At 40.6% G+C, this 18095-nt stretch overlaps 1 protein-coding gene across 1 annotated transcript in view; it reads left to right on the top strand.

Moving 5' to 3' along the window:
• Positions 1-18095, top strand: part of LOC118379296 (protein eva-1 homolog C-like) — a 204368-nt gene that overhangs the window by 60176 nt on the left and 126097 nt on the right. The window contains exon 4 of the mRNA XM_052471307.1: positions 1708-1857. Coding sequence (XP_052327267.1) covers positions 1708-1857 — 150 coding nt within the window. The remainder of the gene's footprint in view (positions 1-1707; positions 1858-18095) is intronic.

Genomic DNA, 18095 nt, shown 5'->3' with positions numbered 1-18095 from the left:
AAAATTAATTTTTTGTTTGAATACATTTTTATGACATATAGACAATTTTGACTTTGCAGCTGGTCCATCTAGTGGAAATCACTCTGCCTCTAAGACAAGAGTCATCCCAATGATTGTCAATCTGAACTCCCTGAAAACAAAACTATGGACACGGGGAGTGGAACAGGACTGCAGAGGAGAAGACAGAGAGAGAGAGAGAGAGAGAGAGAGAGAGAGAGAGAGAGAGAGAGAGAGAGAGAGAGAGAGAGAGAGAGAGAGAGAGAGAGAGAGAGAGAGAGAGAGAGAGAGAGAGAGAGAGAGAGAGAGAGAGAGAGAGAGAGAGAGAGAGAGAGAGAGAGAGAGAGAGAGAGAGAGAGAGAGAGAGAGAGAGAGAGAGAGAGAGAGAGAGAGAGAGAGAGAGAGAGAGAGAGAGAGAGAGAGAGAGAGAGAGAGAGAGAGAGAGAGAGAGAGAGAGAGAGAGAGAGAGAGAGAGAGAGAGAGAGAGAGAGAGAGAGAGAGAGAGAGAGAGAGAGAGAGAGAGAGAGAGAGAGAGAGAGAGAGAGAGAGAGAGACAGACATGATTTTAAAACCCTCTCTCTCTCTCCATCTGTTTCCATCCCTCCCTCACCCTCTTTCCTTTCAGAGGCAGTGACACCTGCTCGTTGCACCTCACTAAAACCCCACTTAGATCCTACAGAGACATTTCTCTGTCGCCAAGAAGTCATTGGTTAAGTGACATAGGACAAAAGAGCTGTTGATTGGTCCAGGGTCAGGGTAGTGGAGGGGTCAGTGGAGTGAGTGGCCACTCCCAGTCAGTCTAGTGTGACCATACCACAGCTCAGGAATAACATGAATGGATTTAGCTACTACAACACCCTGGTTGGCTGGGACTACACCACTGGTATTCTGACTCTGAGAGAAGGGATTACACCACTGATATTCTGTCTCTGAGAGAAGGGATTACACCACTGGTATTCTGACTCTGAGAGAAGGGATTACACCACTGGTATTCTGACTGAGAGAAGGGATTACACCACTGGTATTCTGGCTTTGAGAGAAGGGATTACACCACTGATATTCTGACTCTGAGAGAAGGGATTACACCACTGGTATTCTGACTGAGAGAAGGGATTACACCACTGGTATTCTGGCTTTGAGAGAAGGGATTACACCACTGGTATTCTGACTCTGAGAGAAGGGATTACACCACTGGTATTCTGACTCTGAGAGAAGGGATTACACCACTGGTATTCTGACTGAGAGAAGGGATTACACCACTGGTATTCTGGCTTTGAGAGAAGGGATTACACCACTGATATTCTGACTCTGAGAGAAGGGATTACACCACTGGTATTCTGACTCTGAGAGAAGGGATTACACCACTGGCATTCTGACTCTGAGAGAAGGGATTACACCACTGGTATTCTGACTCTGAGAGAAGGGATTACACCACTGGTATTCTGACTCTGAGAGAAGGAATTACACCACTGGTATTCTGACTCTGAGAGAAGGAGAGAAGGAGGGAGGGGAGGAAAGATGGATGGTATTTAGAACCCACACACCTGAATACCTGCACACTTTCACACCTTCAAATGTGCACACCTGAACAACTGCACACTCACAGGCAAAATAAATGGCCAATTTGAGAGTAAGCCTGAGACCGACAGAAAGGGTAAGGTGTGTCTGTGATGATCCTAAAGATGATATCTCTCCCCCACCCCCTTCCAGATGAGTATAAGAGTACGGTGGTGTGTGAGGAGGAGAGGATGAAGCTGAGCTGTAAACAGGGGATGCAGATCGCCGTCTACTCTGCCATGTTTGGTCGAACCCAACAGGGGACCCTGGAGTGTCCTACCCACCACAGGACACCCTCCGTAGGTAAGACCGTCACCTATGTGTAGAACCTGGAGTTTTCCCCAAAGCTTGATCTGATCATTAAAAACTCTTGGCCTGAATTCTCTAGGTAGCTAGGACTAAAAGTTTTTCTCAGAATAACAATCTGGCCTTTATGGCCACACATGTACTCTTCTAATATCTACCCGGCACAGCCAGAAGAGGACTGGCCACCCCTCAGAGCCTGGTTCCTCTGTACAGTAGGTTTCTTCCTAGGTTCCTTTCTTCCTAGCCACCATGCTTCTACATCTGCATTGCTTGCTGTTTGGAGTTTTAGGCTGGGTTTCTGTATAGCACTTTGTGACATCAGCTGATGTGAAAAGGGCTTTATACACGGGCCAGTTGGGAAAAAGCACTTACTATCACTATGGGTGCCTGCCCCTACAATAACCTTCATTGTTTGGAAACCTGAAGGGACTGGTAAATTGGGACCCAATGGTGTTACTCCATCTATCTTTCCAAAGGTCTTAGCGAAGTTTCCTCCATATGTATTTATTTCACCTGTCCCGTCAGAATTGCAAATAGTGCAGGGGGTAGGGTTTGTTATGTCAGTGGGCCGAGCATTAACTTAATTATATTGCCCCAGTCACTGACCAATGGCCGCTGCTTCAGAACCATTTCTTTCTACTAGTGAATCACTCCAACTGGATCAGGAAGTAATCACTCACATACTGGATCAGGAAGTAATCACTCACATACTGGATCAGGAAGTAATCACTCACATACTGGATCAGGAAGTAATCACTCACATACTGGATCAGGAAGTAATCACTCACATACTGGATCAGGAAGTAATCACTCACATACTGGATCAGGAAGTAATCACTCACATACTGGATCAGGAAGTAATCACTCGCATACTGGATCGGGAAGTAATCACTCGCATACTGGATCGGGAAGTAATCACTCACATACTGGATCGGGAAGTAACCACTCACATACTGGATCGGGAAGTAATCACTCACATACTGGATCGGGAAGTAATCACTCACATACTGGATAGGGAAGTAATCACTCACATACTGGATCAGGAAGTAATCACTCACATACTGGATCAGGAAGTAATCACTCACATACTGGATCAGGAAGTAATCACTCACATACTGGATCGGGAAGTAATCACTCACATACTGGATCGGGAAGTAATCACTCACATACTGGATCAGGAAGTAATCACTCACATACTGGATCAGGAAGTAATCACTCACATACTGGATCAGGAAGTAATCACTCACATACTGGATCAGGAAGTAATCACTCACATACTGGATCAGGAAGTAATCACTCACATACTGGATCAGGAAGTAATCACTCACATACTGGATCAGGAAGTAATCACTCATATACTGTGTGTCTGATGGTTGGTTCTGTATTCATGAGGTTTCAAATGCTTGTAGGATATGTTTATAGTGGACACACACAGCCAAAGGAATAGGAGTGGACTTTATGCCAGAGTTCTCTGTCATCCACAGGGGAGAGTTTGGCTCATAGTAAAAGGACAGGATTGAGGTGTGTTTGTGTATGTTTGTGCTTGTGAACATGTGCATGTGCATGTAATTTTGTAATTTTTATTAGGATCCCCATTAACTAACATCGTAACGCTAGCTAAGCTTCCTGGGGTCCAACACCAATTAACAAGACATTACAAAAGAGTTCCATTCAGCTAGAAATATGGATTGGTAAAGAGTTCCATTCAGCTAGAAATATGGATTGGTAAAGAGTTCCATTCAGCTGAGAAATATGGATTGGTAAAGAGTTCCATTCAGCTAGAAATATGGATTGGTAAAGAGTTCCATTCAGCTAGAAATATGGATTGGTAAAGAGTTCCATTCAGCTAGAAATATGGATTGGTAAAGAGTTCCATTCAGCTAGAAATATGGATTGGTAAAGAGTTCCATTCAGCTAGAAATATGGATTGGTAAAGAGTTCCATTCAGCTGAGAAATATGGATTGGTAAAGAGGTCCATTCAGCTGAGAAATATGGATTGGTAAAGAGTTCCATTCAGCTAGAAATATGGATTGGTAAAGAGTTCCATTCAGCTAGAAATATGGATTGGTAAAGAGTTCCATTCAGCTAGAAATATGGATTGGTAAAGAGTTCCATTCAGCTAGAAATATGGATTGGTAAAGAGTTCCATTCAGCTAGAAATATGGATTGGTAAAGAGTTCCATTCAGCTGAGAAATATGGATTGGTAAAGAGTTCCATTCAGCTGAGAAATATGGATTGGTAAAGAGTTCCATTCAGCTAGAAATATGGATTGGTAAAGAGTTCCATTCAGCTAGAAAATGGATGGTTCCATGGATTGGCAAAGAGTTCCATTCAGCTAGAAATATGGATTGGTAAAGAGTTCCATTCAGCTGATTGGTAAAGAAATATGAAATTGGATTAAAGAGTTCCATTCAGCTGAGAAATATGGATTGGTAAAGAGTTCCATTCAGCTAGAAATATGGATTGGTAAAGAGTTCCATTCAGCTAGAAATATGGATTGGTAAAGAGTTCCATTCAGCTAGAAATATGGATTGGTAAAGAGTTCCATTCAGCTAGAAATATGGATTGGTAAAGAGTTCCTTTCAGCTAGAAATATGGATTGGTAAAGAGTTCCATTCAGCTAGAAATATGGATTGGTAAAGAGTTCCATTCAGCTAGAAATATGGATTGGTAAAGAGTTCCATTCAGCTGAGAAATATGGATTGGTAAAGAGTTCCATTCAGCTGAGAAATATGGATTGGTAAAGAGTTCCATTCAGCTAGAAATATGGATTGGTAAAGAGTTCCATTCAGCTAGAAATATGGATTGGTAAAGAGTTCCATTCAGCTAGAAATATGGATTGGTAAAGAGTTCCTTTCAGCTGAGAAATATGGATTGGTAAAGAGTTCCATTCAGCTGAGAAATATGGATTGGTAAAGAGTTCCATTCAGCTGAGAAATATGGATTGGTAAAGAGTTCCTAGAAATATGGATTTCAGTTCCTGAGAAATATGGATTGGTAAAGAGTTCCATTCAGCTAGAAATATGGATTGGTAAAGAGTTCCATTCAGCTAGAAATATGGATTGGTAAAGAGTTCCATTCAGCTAGAAATATGGATTGGTAAAGAGTTCCATTCAGCTAGAAATATGGATTGGTAAAGAGTTCCATTCAGCTGAGAAATATGGATTGGTAAAGAGTTCCATTCAGCATTCAGCTGAGAAATATGGATTGGTAAAGAGTTCCATTCAGCTGAGAAATATGGATTGGTAAAGAGTTCCATTCAGCTAGAAATATGGATTGGTAAAGAGTTCCATTCAGCTAGAAATATGGATTGGTAAAGAGTTCCTTTCAGCTGAGAAATATGGATTGGTAAAGAGTTCCATTCAGCTGAGAAATATGGATTGGTAAAGAGTTCCATTCAGCTGAGAAATATGGATTGGTAAAGAGTTCCATTCAGCTGAGAAAGCTATGGATTGGTAAAGAGTTCCATTCAGCTAGAAATATGGATTGGTTCCATTCAGCTGAGAAAAGAGTTCCATTCAGCTGAGAAATATGGATTGGTAAAGAGGTCCATTCAGCTGAGAAATATGGATTGGTAAAGAGTTCCATTCAGCTAGAAATATGGATTGGTAAAGAGGTCCATTCAGCTGAGAAATATGGATTGGTACAGAGTTCCATTCAGCTGAGAAATATGGATTGGTAAAGAGGTCCATTCAGCTAGAAATATGGATTGGTAAAGAGTTCCATTCATCTAGAAATATGGATTGGTAAAGAGTTCCATTCAGCTAGAAATATGGATTGGTAAAGACTTCCTTTCAGCTGAGAAATATGGATTGGTAAAGAGTTCCATTCAGCTGAGAAATATGGATTGGTAAAGAGTTCCATTCAGCTAGAAATATGGATTGGTAAAGAGTTCCTTTCAGCTAGAAATATGGATTGGTAAAGAGTTCCTTTCAGCTGAGAAATATGGATTGGTAAAGAGTTCCTTTCAGCTAGAAATATGGATTGGTAAAGAGTTCCATTCAGCTAGAAATATGGATTGGTAAAGAGTTCCATTCAGCTAGAAATATGGATTGGTAAAGAGTTCCATTCAGCTGAGAAATATGGATTGGTAAAGAGTTCCTTTCAGCTAGAAATATGGATTGGTAAAGAGTTCCATTCAGCTAGAAATATGGATTGGTAAAGAGTTCCATTCAGCTAGAAATATGGATTGGTAAAGAGTTCCATTCAGCTGAGAAATATGGATTGGTAAAGAGGTCCATTCAGCTGAGAAATATGGATTGGTAAAGAGTTCCATTCAGCTGAGAAATATGGATTGGTAAAGAGTTCCATTCAGCTAGAAATATGGATTGGTAAAGAGTTCCATTCAGCTAGAAATATGGATTGGTAAAGAGTTCCTTTCAGCTGAGAAATATGGATTGGTAAAGAGTTCCATTCAGCTGAGAAATATGGATTGGTAAAGAGTTCCATTCAGCTAGAAATATGGATTGGTAAAGAGTTCCATTCAGCTAGAAATATGGATTGGTAAAGACTTCCATTCAGCTGAGAAATATGGATTGGTAAAGAGTTCCATTCAGCTGAGAAATATGGATTGGTAAAGAGTTCCATTCAGCTGAGAAATATGGATTGGTAAAGAGTTCCATTCAGCTAGAAATATGGATTGGTAAAGAGTTCCATTCAGCTGAGAAATATGGATTGGTAAAGAGTTCCATTCAGCTGAGAAATATGGATTGGTAAAGAGTTCCATTCAGCTAGAAATATGGATTGGTAAAGAGTTCCATTCAGCTAGAAATATGGATTGGTAAAGAGTTCCATTCAGCTGAGAAATATGGATTGGTAAAGAGTTCCATTCAGCTAGAAATATGGATTGGTAAAGAGTTCCATTCAGCTAGAAATATGGATTGGTAAAGAGTTCCCTTCAGCTAGAAATATGGATTGGTAAAGAGTTCCATTCAGCTGAGAAATATGGATTGGTAAAGAGGTCCATTCAGCTGAGAAATATGGATTGGTAAAGAGTTCCATTCAGCTAGAAATATGGATTGGTAAAGAGTTCCATTCAGCTAGAAATATGGATTGGTAAAGAGTTCCATTCAGCTGAGAAATATGGATTGGTAAAGAGGTCCATTCAGCTGAGAAATATGGATTGGTAAAGAGTTCCATTCAGCTGAGAAATATGGATTGGTAAAGAGTTCCATTCAGCTAGAAATATGGATTGGTAAAGAGTTCCATTCAGCTGAGAAATATGGATTGGTAAAGAGTTCCATTCAGCTAGAAATATGGATTGGTAAAGAGTTCCATTCAGCTAGAAATATGGATTGGTAAAGAGGTCCATTCAGCTGAGAAATATGGATTGGTACAGAGTTCCATTCAGCTGAGAAATATGGATTGGTAAAGAGGTCCATTCAGCTAGAAATATGGATTGGTAAAGAGTTCCATTCAGCTAGAAATATGGATTGGTAAAGAGTTCCATTCAGCTAGAAATATGGATTGGTAAAGAGTTCCATTCAGCTAGAAATATGGATTGGTAAAGAGTTCCATTCAGCTAGAAATATGGATTGGTAAAGACTTCCATTCAGCTGAGAAATATGGATTGGTACAGAGTTCCATTCAGCTGAGAAATATGGATTGGTAAAGAGGTCCATTCAGCTAGAAATATGGATTGGTAAAGAGTTCCTTTCAGCTAGAAATATGGATTGGTAAAGAGTTCCATTCAGCTAGAAATATGGATTGGTAAAGAGTTCCATTCAGCTGAGAAATATGGATTGGTAAAGAGTTCCATTCAGCTGAGAAATATGGATTGGTAAAGAGTTCCATTCAGCTGAGAAATATGGATTGGTAAAGAGTTCCATTCAGCTGAGAAATATGGATTGGTAAAGAGTTCCATTCAGCTGAGAAATATGGATTGGTAAAGAGTTCCATTCAGCTGAGAAATATGGATTGGTAAAGAGTTCCATTCAGCTAGAAATATGGATTGGTAAAGAGTTCCATTCAGCTAGAAATATGGATTGGTAAAGAGTTCCATTCAGCTGAGAAATATGGATTGGTAAAGAGTTCCATTCAGCTGAGAAATATGGATTGGTAAAGAGTTCCATTCAGCTAGAAATATGGATTGGTAAAGAGTTCCATTCAGCTAGAAATATGGATTGGTAAAGAGTTCCATTCAGCTAGAAATATGGATTGGTAAAGAGTTCCATTCAGCTAGAAATATGGATTGGTAAAGAGTTCCTTTCAGCTGAGAAATATGGATTGGTAAAGAGTTCCATTCTGAGAAATATGGATTGGTAAAGAGTTCCATTCAGAAATATGGATTGGTAAAGAGTTCCATTCAGCTAGAAATATGGATTGGTAAAGAGTTCCATTCAGCTAGAAATATGGATTGGTAAAGAGTTCCATTCAGCTGGAGAAATTCCATTCAGGAAATTGGATTAAAGAGTTCCATTCAGCTGAGAAATATGGATTGGTAAAGAGTTCCATTCAGCTAGAAATATGGATTGGTAAAGAGGTCCATTCAGCTGAGAAATATGGATTGGTAAAGAGTTCCATTCAGCTAGAAATATGGATTGGTAAAGAGTTCCATTCAGCTAGAAATATGGATTGGTAAAGAGTTCCATTCAGCTGAGAAATATGGATTGGTAAAGAGTTCCATTCAGCTAGAAATATGGATTGGTAAAGAGTTCCATTCAGCTAGAAATATGGATTGGTAAAGAGTTCCATTCAGCTGGAGAAAGTTCCATTCAGCTGAGAAATATGGATTGGTAAAGAGTTCCATTCAGCTGAGAAATATGGATTGGTAAAGAGTTCCATTCAGCTGAGAAATATGGATTGGTAAAGAGTTCCATTCAGCTAGAAATATGGATTGGTAAAGAGTTCCATTCAGCTGAGAAATATGGATTGGTAAAGAGTTCCATTCAGCTAGAAATATGGATTGGTAAAGAGTTCCATTCAGCTGAGAAATATGGATTGGTAAAGAGTTCCATTCAGCTAGAAATATGGATTGGTAAAGAGTTCCATTCCATTCAGCATTCAGAGAAATATGGATTGGTAAAGAGTTCCATTCAGCTAGAAATATGGATTGGTAAAGAGTTCCATTCAGCTGAGAAATATGGATTGGTAAAGAGTTCCATTCAGCTAGAAATATGGATTGGTAAAGAGTTCCATTCAGCTAGAAATATGGATTGGTAAAGAGTTCCATTCAGCTGAGAAATATGGATTGGTAAAGAGTTCCATTCAGCTAGAAATATGGATTGGTAAAGAGTTCCATTCAGCTGAGAAATATGGATTGGTAAAGAGTTCCATTCAGCTGAGAAATATGGATTGGTAAAGAGTTCCATTCAGCTAGAAATATGGATTGGTAAAGAGTTCCATTCAGCTAGAAATATGGATTGGTAAAGAGTTCCATTCAGCTATGGCTCTGTATATAACTGTAGATTTAAGGCGATTTGTCTTCGCTGCCCTGAATTTGCCTGTCTGGTTTGGTGGTTATGCGTGTTGCTAATATGTACTAACTGGACTGAAAAATACTGTGTTTAAAAAAAAAATAGAACATTCCTAAAGAAAGTCAGAAGACTAGATAGTTTTTTGTTTTTAACAAATGTTTGTGTGCGTGTGTGTGCTTGTGTGTGTGCGTGTGTGTGTGTTGTAGAGGCTGTATCAAGATATCTCACAGGCAGCAATGTTGTTGAAGGGGATTTTAATGGCTGTATTCTTTGATCTGATCAAATAAAAACAGATCAAATCTAAGTTTATTTGTCACATGTGCCGAATACAACAGGTATAATACAACCTTACTGTGAAATGCTTACTTACAAGCCCCTAACCAACAAAGCAGTTTTAAGAGAAATAATTAAAGAGCAGCAGTAAAATAACAATAGCTAGGCTATATACAGGGGGTACCTGTACACAGTCAATGTGCGGGGGCACATGTAAGTAGATTGGTGCAGTGAAATGTGTTGTTTGCACATCAACAGATTTTTTCACCTTGTCTGCTCTGGTATTCCAACCAGCAACCTTTTGGTTTCTGACCTAACACGCTAACTGCTAGGCTACCACGAGAGGTAGGTGTCACTCAAACTACAGCTACTTTGTAGGCTTGGCCAACAGTCATTCCGTGGAATAGTCTATCAGGCACCAAACCAAAGGAAACAGACTGAAGCGGGGGGGACTAATAAGAAACTCTCATTTTAGTTTTCCATTGCCAACGTTTGAACACCTTTTTCTATTTTTTATTTAACATTTATTTAACTAGGCAAGTCACTGGCCAAACCCGGATGACGCTGGGCCGATTGTGCGCCGCCCTATGTCCTGTTAATTTGTCTCCTTTGAAAAGTATAGGAGCCATGTGTGGGTGTGGGTGAGTGGGTCAAATGTCATTTGGCACAATTCATGATTCAAACAATGCACTGGGGACATGCACCCAGTGCATAGCAAATGTGAGTGTATGTGTGTGTATTTGTCTATGTGTGTGTGTGACAGGGGTGTCAGGATAGGGCCAGGAGGCTGAATCAGGTGTCAGAGTCAGATATCGACAGTGTGTGTGTCCTTAGTGGTTAGTGGTTAGAGCGTTGGACTAGTAACCGGAAGGTTGCGAGTTCAAACCCCTGAGCTGACAAGGTACAAATCTGTCGTTCTGCCCCTGAACAGGCAGTTAACCCACTGTTCCCAGGCCATCATTGAAAATAAGAATGTGTTCTTAACTGACTTGCCTGGTTAAATAAAGGTAAAAAAAATTTTTTTTTTAAATAAAATAAAAATATGAGCAGCCAGTCAGTCAGTCAGCTGGTGGGTCCCAAATGGCACCCTAAGCCCTATAGAGTCTGTTACTTTTGCCCCGGGTCCATAGGGCTGTGGTCAAAAGTAGTTCACGATGTAGGGAATAGGGTTCCATTTGGGACGAGACCAGTGTGGGAGCACACTTTGATGGGACACTCCCATTTCCATCGATAGGGCTATAGTGGAGCAGGTTGGGAGCTTCAAGGTCCTTGGCGTCCACAACACCAACAAACTAACATGGTCCAAGCACACCAAGACAGTCGTGAAGAGGGCAACGACAAAACCTATTCCCCTTCAGGAGACTGAAAAGATTTGGCATGGGTCCTCAGATCCTCCAAAGGTTCTACAGCTGCACCATCGAGAGCATCCTGACGGGTTCCATCACTGCTTGGTATGGCAACTGCTCGGACTCCGACAGCAAGGCACTACAGAGGGTTGTGCGATCGGCCCAGTACAACACTAGGGCCAAGCTTCCTGCCATCCAGGACCTCTATACAAGGCCATAAAAATTGTCAAAGACTCCAGCCACCCTAGTCATAGACTGTTCTCTCTGCTACCACACGGCAAGCGGTAAGTCTAGGTCCAAGAGGCTTCTAACCAACTTCTACCCCCAAGCCATACGACTCCTGAACATCTAATCAAATGGCTACCCAGACTATTTGCATTGCCCCCCCCACACTCTTTTACGCTGCTGCTACTCTCTTTTATTATCTATGCATAGTCACTTTAATAACTATGTACATATTACCTCAACTAACCAGTGCCCCCACACATTTACTCTGTACCGGTACCCCCTGGTATATAGCCTCTCTATTGTTATTTTACTGCTGCTCTTTAATTATTTGTTACTTTTTTTTCCTAGTTTCTTTTTTTGTATTTTTCTTAACTGCATTGTTGGTTAAGGGCTTGTCAGTAAGCATTTCACTGTAAGCTCTACACCTGTTGTATTCCGCACATGTGACAAATAATCACCACTGGCAGGTGGACAAGGAGTATAGGACAGTTTGTGAGTTAAAACAGAGTCAGGTTTTTTTCTCACAGCAACATTGCCGTTTCCTACTGTTGAGGTATTTGAGGGGCTGTCCTATACGGTTTTACTACAGAAAGACACAAGACTATCATGGTATAATGGGGAGATGTCAGACTTAGTACACAAAACATAATTCTCTAAAAATCTCTTTATAGCCTCGGACACTCAGCGTAACATTTTCATAATGCAAAAGAGCACAGATCATCATAATTCATTTTTAAACTTCTCTTCGACAATGCTCGCTATAAGGTAGCCTCGACCTACCATCCAGATCTGCGAGCTCACATACGCATATTTCACTACACTGAATCAGCTAAACACATGTATTTAAGCTTGCCTGATCTGGACGGTAGTACGAGGCTAGTTCTAAGGAGGGTTTACACTACCTTAAGCACAGAGTAAATTTCCCCCTCAGTCCCATTCTTTCTCATATTTTCCCTGTTCCGTGTATTTCATATAACTGTCCCTATCATTGACTTTCTCTCACCATGTCCCACTGCCCCACAAACTGTCCCCTACTTGATTCCCCCGGTCGTCTTCCGTACAGAGAAAGTGAAGTGAGGTTTTATTGAGTGACAGGCCAGACTAACAATGTTAATGATGCTTTTCTCTCCTGTGTAATACCAGGACCAAGGAGTCTGGAGACACTGTTTGTTTGTGCCTCAGTATGACTTTTCTAAGTTAAAATAGACCATAAAGGTATGGTCATACTTTTTTTCTCGCTATTTAGGAAAGTGTGTGTGTGTCCACCAGGTCCAAGGCATTACCTCATTAACTCGTCTTAACTAATGCACCAATCAGAGAAGAGCTGTCTGAGGTCTCAGCTCACCACCTGAACCTATGTAGCTGCCTGCACCTGCTCGTGGGTGTGTGTGTGTGCGTGTGTGTGTATGCGTGTGTGTGTGTGTGTGTGTGTGTGTGTGTGTGTGTGTGTGTGTGTGTGTGTGTGTGTGTGTGTGTGTGTGTGTGTGTGTGTGTGTGTGTGTGTGTGTGTGTGTGTGTGTGTGTGTGTGTGTGTGTGTGTGTGTGGCATTAAGGATTTTGTTCTCAGAATAGTTGTGGATCTTTCCTGATCAGAAACCCACCTAAGAAGTATGGCTCTGGTTCTGTAGCCGGAAGAAGACTGCTCATCTGATATCAGCACAGTACAAATGCATACATTTTCAACAAAACATGTTCAATGTTTGACTTTATTCAAAAAATGAAGTGACCCCAACATTGTTTGTTCGTGTAGTCCTACAAGCACACTGTACAACCATTGAGCTTCATGTTATTGAGTATATGACTTAGCAGCACAGTGCACTCTCTGTCTTGATTTTTTGAAGTAGGCTGATGAATTCCATGTTATGTGTTCTGGAACAATTAGTGTGTTTGACCCTTCTCTGGCTGTCTTCATGATAACAGTCCGAGTCAGAGGCCTCTGAGGTGACGAGGCACTTCAATGTCAGGAAATGACACAGGAGGAACATTTGGCAGCAGTCACATATACACACACTCACACACACCATGTTTAGGTGCCACAGTGTTGTTTTTATACCCTCTGATAATCAGTTTACACAGAAGTGCTTGTGCCCGAACGACTGAAATAATGTTAGTGTTTTTAGATATGAATGTTTCTGTTTTAGACACAGTATTTATGCTTTTGTTTTTACATGTGTATGTTTTTGTTTGATAAAGATTGTATCACTAAGAACAAATTTGCATAGGTTTTACTGTTTTATTAACTCACCCTAATATTGTTAAATTACACTACTAGTCCAAAATTTGGACAGACCAACTTATTCAAGGGTTTTTCTTTATTTGTACTATTTTCTACATTGTAGAATAATAGTGAAGACATCAAAACTATGACATAACACGTATGGAATCATGTAGTAACCAAAAAAAAGTGTTAAACAAATCAAACTGTATTTTTCAAAGTAGCCACCCTTTGCCTTGATGACAGCTTTGCACACTCTTGGCATTCTCTCAACCAGCTTCACCTGGTATGCTTTTCCAACAGTCTTGAAGGATTTCCCACATATGCTGAGCACTTGTTGGCTGCTTTTCCTTCCTTCCCTCTGTGGTCCAACTCATCCCAAACCATCTCAATTTGGTTTAGGTCAGGTGATTGTGGAGGCCAGGTCATCTGATGCAGCATTCCATCACTCTCTTTCCTGGTCAAATATCCCTTACGCAGCCTGAAGGTGTGTGTTGGGTCATTGTCCTGCTGAAAAACAAATGATATCGCAAACCAGATGGGATGGTGTATCGCTGCAGAATGCTGTGGTAGCCATGCTGGTTAAGTGTGCGTCGATTTCTAAATAAATCACTGACAGTGTCACCAGCAAAGCACCCCCACACCGTCACACCTCCTCCTCCTCCATGTTTCATGGAGGGAACCACACATGCAGAGATCATCCGTTCACCTACTCTGCATGTCACAAAGACACGGCAGTTGGAACCAAAAATCTCAAATTTGGACTCATCATACCAAAGGAAAGATTTCCACCGATCTAATGTCCATTGCTCATGTATCTTTGCTCAAGCAAGTGTCTTCTTCTTATTGATGTCCTATAGTAGGGGTTTCTTTGCAGCAATTTGACCATGAAGGCCTGATTCACGCAGTCTCTGTTCAGGGTTGATGTTGAGATGTGTCTCTTAGTTGAACTCTGTGAAGCATTTATTTGGACTGCAATTTCTGAGGCTGGTAACTCTAATGAACTTATCCTCAGCAGAGGTAACTCTGGGTCTTCCTTTCCTGTGGTGGTCCTCATGAGATCCAGTTTCCTCATAGCGCTTGATGGTTTTTGCGACGTCACTTGAAGAAACTTTCAAAGTTCTTGATATTTTCTTTATTGGCTGACCTTCATGTCTTTAAGTAATGATGGACTGTTGTTTCTCTTTGCTCATTTGAGCTGTTCTTGCCTAAATACAGACTTGGCCGTTTACCAAATAGGGCTATCTTCTGTATACCACCACTACCTTGTCACAGCACAACTGATTGGCTCAAATGCATTAAGAAGGAAATCAATTCCACAAAGACACAACTGTTAATTGAAATGCATACCAGGCGACTACCTCATGAAGCTGGTTGAGAGAATGCCAAGAGTGGGCAAAGCTATCATCAAGGCAAACGGTGACTACTTTGAAGAATCTCAAATATAAAATATATTTTGATTTGCTTCACACTTTTTTGGTTACTACATGATTCCATATGTGTTATTTCATACAGCTACAATGTAGAAAATAGTACAATTAAGAAAAACCCTGGAATGAGTAGGTTTGTCCTAACTTTTGACTGGTACTGTATGTTCTGGTTAGGGTTGCAAAGATACCTGTGATTTATCAACATTACCCTAATATTTAATAATAGGTCATCTATGGTAACATTGGTAATTTATACTTGATAACTTAAAAAATATATAATTCTTTTAGAGTCATCTTTGTTATATATGTGCCCATATTGTCCATTTGTTTCTAGTGGATTGACCATATGTTTCAAGTGAAAATAGACTGATTAATAAAAATAAACCATCCAATTTAAAATTATATATATTTAACTAGGCAAGTCCGTTAAAAGGAAAGTTTTATTTACTATGGCAACCCTCCTATTAAACTCCAAGAGTATTCACTGAGTTGATGGTTTATACTTAGAGTTTTACAGCGATGTCATTCTAGTTTCTATTTTAAAATCAGAGTATTTGATTATTTTATATATTTTACATGTGATAAGGCCACACAGAGGGCCAGAGATTATTAAACACCTATGATAATGTGAAGGACCCAAACATTATATAAAATCCTTGAAAGTTAACAACATTTTGGTAATTTACTGGTAAACTTTGAACGTTACCAGTAATATACCCTCCCTTTGGAAGTGACCAGCAATATACCCTCCCTTTCGAAGTTACCAGTAATATACCCTCCCTTTGGAAGTTATCAGTAATATACCCTCCCTTTGGAAGTTACCAGTAATATACCCTCCCTTTGGAAGTGACCAGTAATATACCCTCCCTTTCGAAGTTACCAGTAATATACCCTCCCTTTGGAAGTTACCAGTAATATACCCTCCCTTTGGAAGTTACCAGTAATATACCCTCCCTTTGGAAGTTACCAGTAATATACTCTCCCTTTGGAAGTGACCAGTAATATACCCTCCCTTTCGAAGTTACCAGTAATATACCCTCCCTTTGGAAGATACCAGTTATATACCCTCCCTTTGGAAGTTACCAGTAATATACCCTCCCTTTCGAAGTTACCAGCAATATACCCTCCCTTTGGAAGTTACCAGTAATATACCCTCCCTTTGGAAGTTACCAGTAATATACCCTCCCTTTGGAAGTTACCAGTAATATACCTCCCTTTGGAAGTTACCAGTAATATACCCTCCCTTTGGAAGTTACCAGTAATATACCCTCCCTTTGGAAGTGACCAGTAATATACCCTCCCTTTGGAAGTGACCAGTAATATACTCTCCCTTTGGAAGTTACCAGTAATATACCCTCCCTTTGGAAGTGACCAGTCATATACCCTCCCTTTGGAAGTGACCAGTAATATACCCTCCCTTTGGAAGTGACCAGTAATATACCCTCCCTTTGGAAGTTACCAGTATATACCCTCCCTTTGAAGTTACCAGTAATATACCCTCCCTTTGGAAGTTACCAGTAATATACCCTCCCTTTGGAAGTTACCAGTAATATACTCCCCTACCCTTTGGAAGTTACCAGTAATATACTCTCCTTTGGAAGTGACCAGTAATATACCCTCCCTTTGGAAGTTACCAGTAATATACCCTCCCTTTGGAAGTGACCAGTAATATACCCTCCCTTTGGAAGTTACCAGTAATATACCTCCCTTTGGAAGTTACCAGTAATATACCCTCCCTTTGGAAGTGACCAGTAATATACCCTCCCTTTGGAAGTTACCAGTAATATACCCTCCCTTTGGAAGTGACCAGTAATATACCCTCCCTTTGGAAGTTACCAGTAATATACCTCCCTTTGGAAGTTACCAGTAATATACCCTCCCTTTGGAAGTTACCAGTAATATACCCTCCCTTTGGAAGTTACCAGTAATATACCCTCCCTTTGGAAGTGACCAGTAATATACCCTCCCTTTGGAAGTTACCAGTAATATACCAGTAATATACCTCCCTTTGGAAGTTACCAGTAATATACCCTCCCTTTGGAAGTGACCAGTAATATACCCTCCCTTTGGAAGTGACCAGTAATATACCCTCCCTTTGGAAGTTACCAGTAATATACCCTCCCTTTGGAAGTTACCAGTAATATACCCTCCCTTTGGAAGTTACCAGTAATATACCCTCCCTTTGGAAGTTACCAGTAATATACCCTCCCTTTGGAAGTGACCAGTAATATACCCTCCCTTTGGAAGTGACCAGTAATATACCCTCCCTTTGGAAGTTACCAGTAATATACCCTCCCTTTGGAAGTTACCAGTAATATACCCTCCCTTTGGAAGTTACCAGTAATATACCCTCCCTTTGGAAGTTACCAGTAATATACCCTCCCTTTGGAAGTTACCAGTAATATACCCTCCCTTTGGAAGTTACCAGTAATATACCCTCCCTTTGGAAGTTACCAGTAATATACTCTCCCTTTGGAAGGTTCCAGTAATATACTCTCCCTTTGGAAGGTTCCATTAATATACCCTCCCTTTGGAAGTTTCCATTAATATACCCTTTGGAAGTTACCAGTTATATACCCTCCCTTCGGAAGTTACCAGTAATATACTCTCCCTTTGGAAGGTTCCAGTAATATACTCTCCCTTTGGAAGTTACCAGTAATATACCCTCCCTTTGGAAGGTTCCAGTGATATACCCTCCCCCTTTGGAAGGTTCCAGTGATATACCCTCCCTTTGGAAGGTTCCAGTGATATACCCTCCCTTTGGAAGGTTCCAGTGATATACCCTCCCTTTGGAAGGTTTCTTTGGAAGGTTCCAGTGATATACCCTCCTTTTGGAAGGTTTCAGTGATATACCCTCCTTTGGAAGGTTTCCAGTGATATACCCTCCCTTTGGAAGGTTTCCTTTGGAAGTTCCATATACCCTCCTTTGGAAGGTTCCAGTGATATACCCTCCCTTTGGAAGGTTTCAGTGATATACCCTCCCTTTGGAAGGTTCCAGTGATATACCCTCCCTTTGGAAGGTTCCAGTGATATACCCCTCCTTTTTGGAAGGTTCCTTTGGAAGGTTCCAGTGATATATACCCTCCTTTTGGAAGGTTTCAGTGATATACCCTCCCTTTGGAAGGTTCCAGTAATATACCCCCTTTGGAAGTTACCAGATATACCCTCCCTTTGGAAGGTTACCAGTGATATACCCTCCCTTTGGAAGTTACCAGTAATATACCCTCCCTTTGGAAGTGACCAGTAATATACTCTCCCTTTGGAAGTTACCAGTAATATACCCTCCCTTTGGAAGTGACCAGTAATATACCCTCCCTTTGGAAGTT

The sequence above is a fragment of the Oncorhynchus keta genome, chromosome 19, assembly GCF_023373465.1.
Source record: "Oncorhynchus keta strain PuntledgeMale-10-30-2019 chromosome 19, Oket_V2, whole genome shotgun sequence".
Taxonomy (NCBI): domain Eukaryota; kingdom Metazoa; phylum Chordata; class Actinopteri; order Salmoniformes; family Salmonidae; genus Oncorhynchus; species Oncorhynchus keta.
The sequence above is the reverse complement of the archived record's forward strand: the minus strand, read 5'-3'. Positions and strand labels throughout refer to the sequence as shown.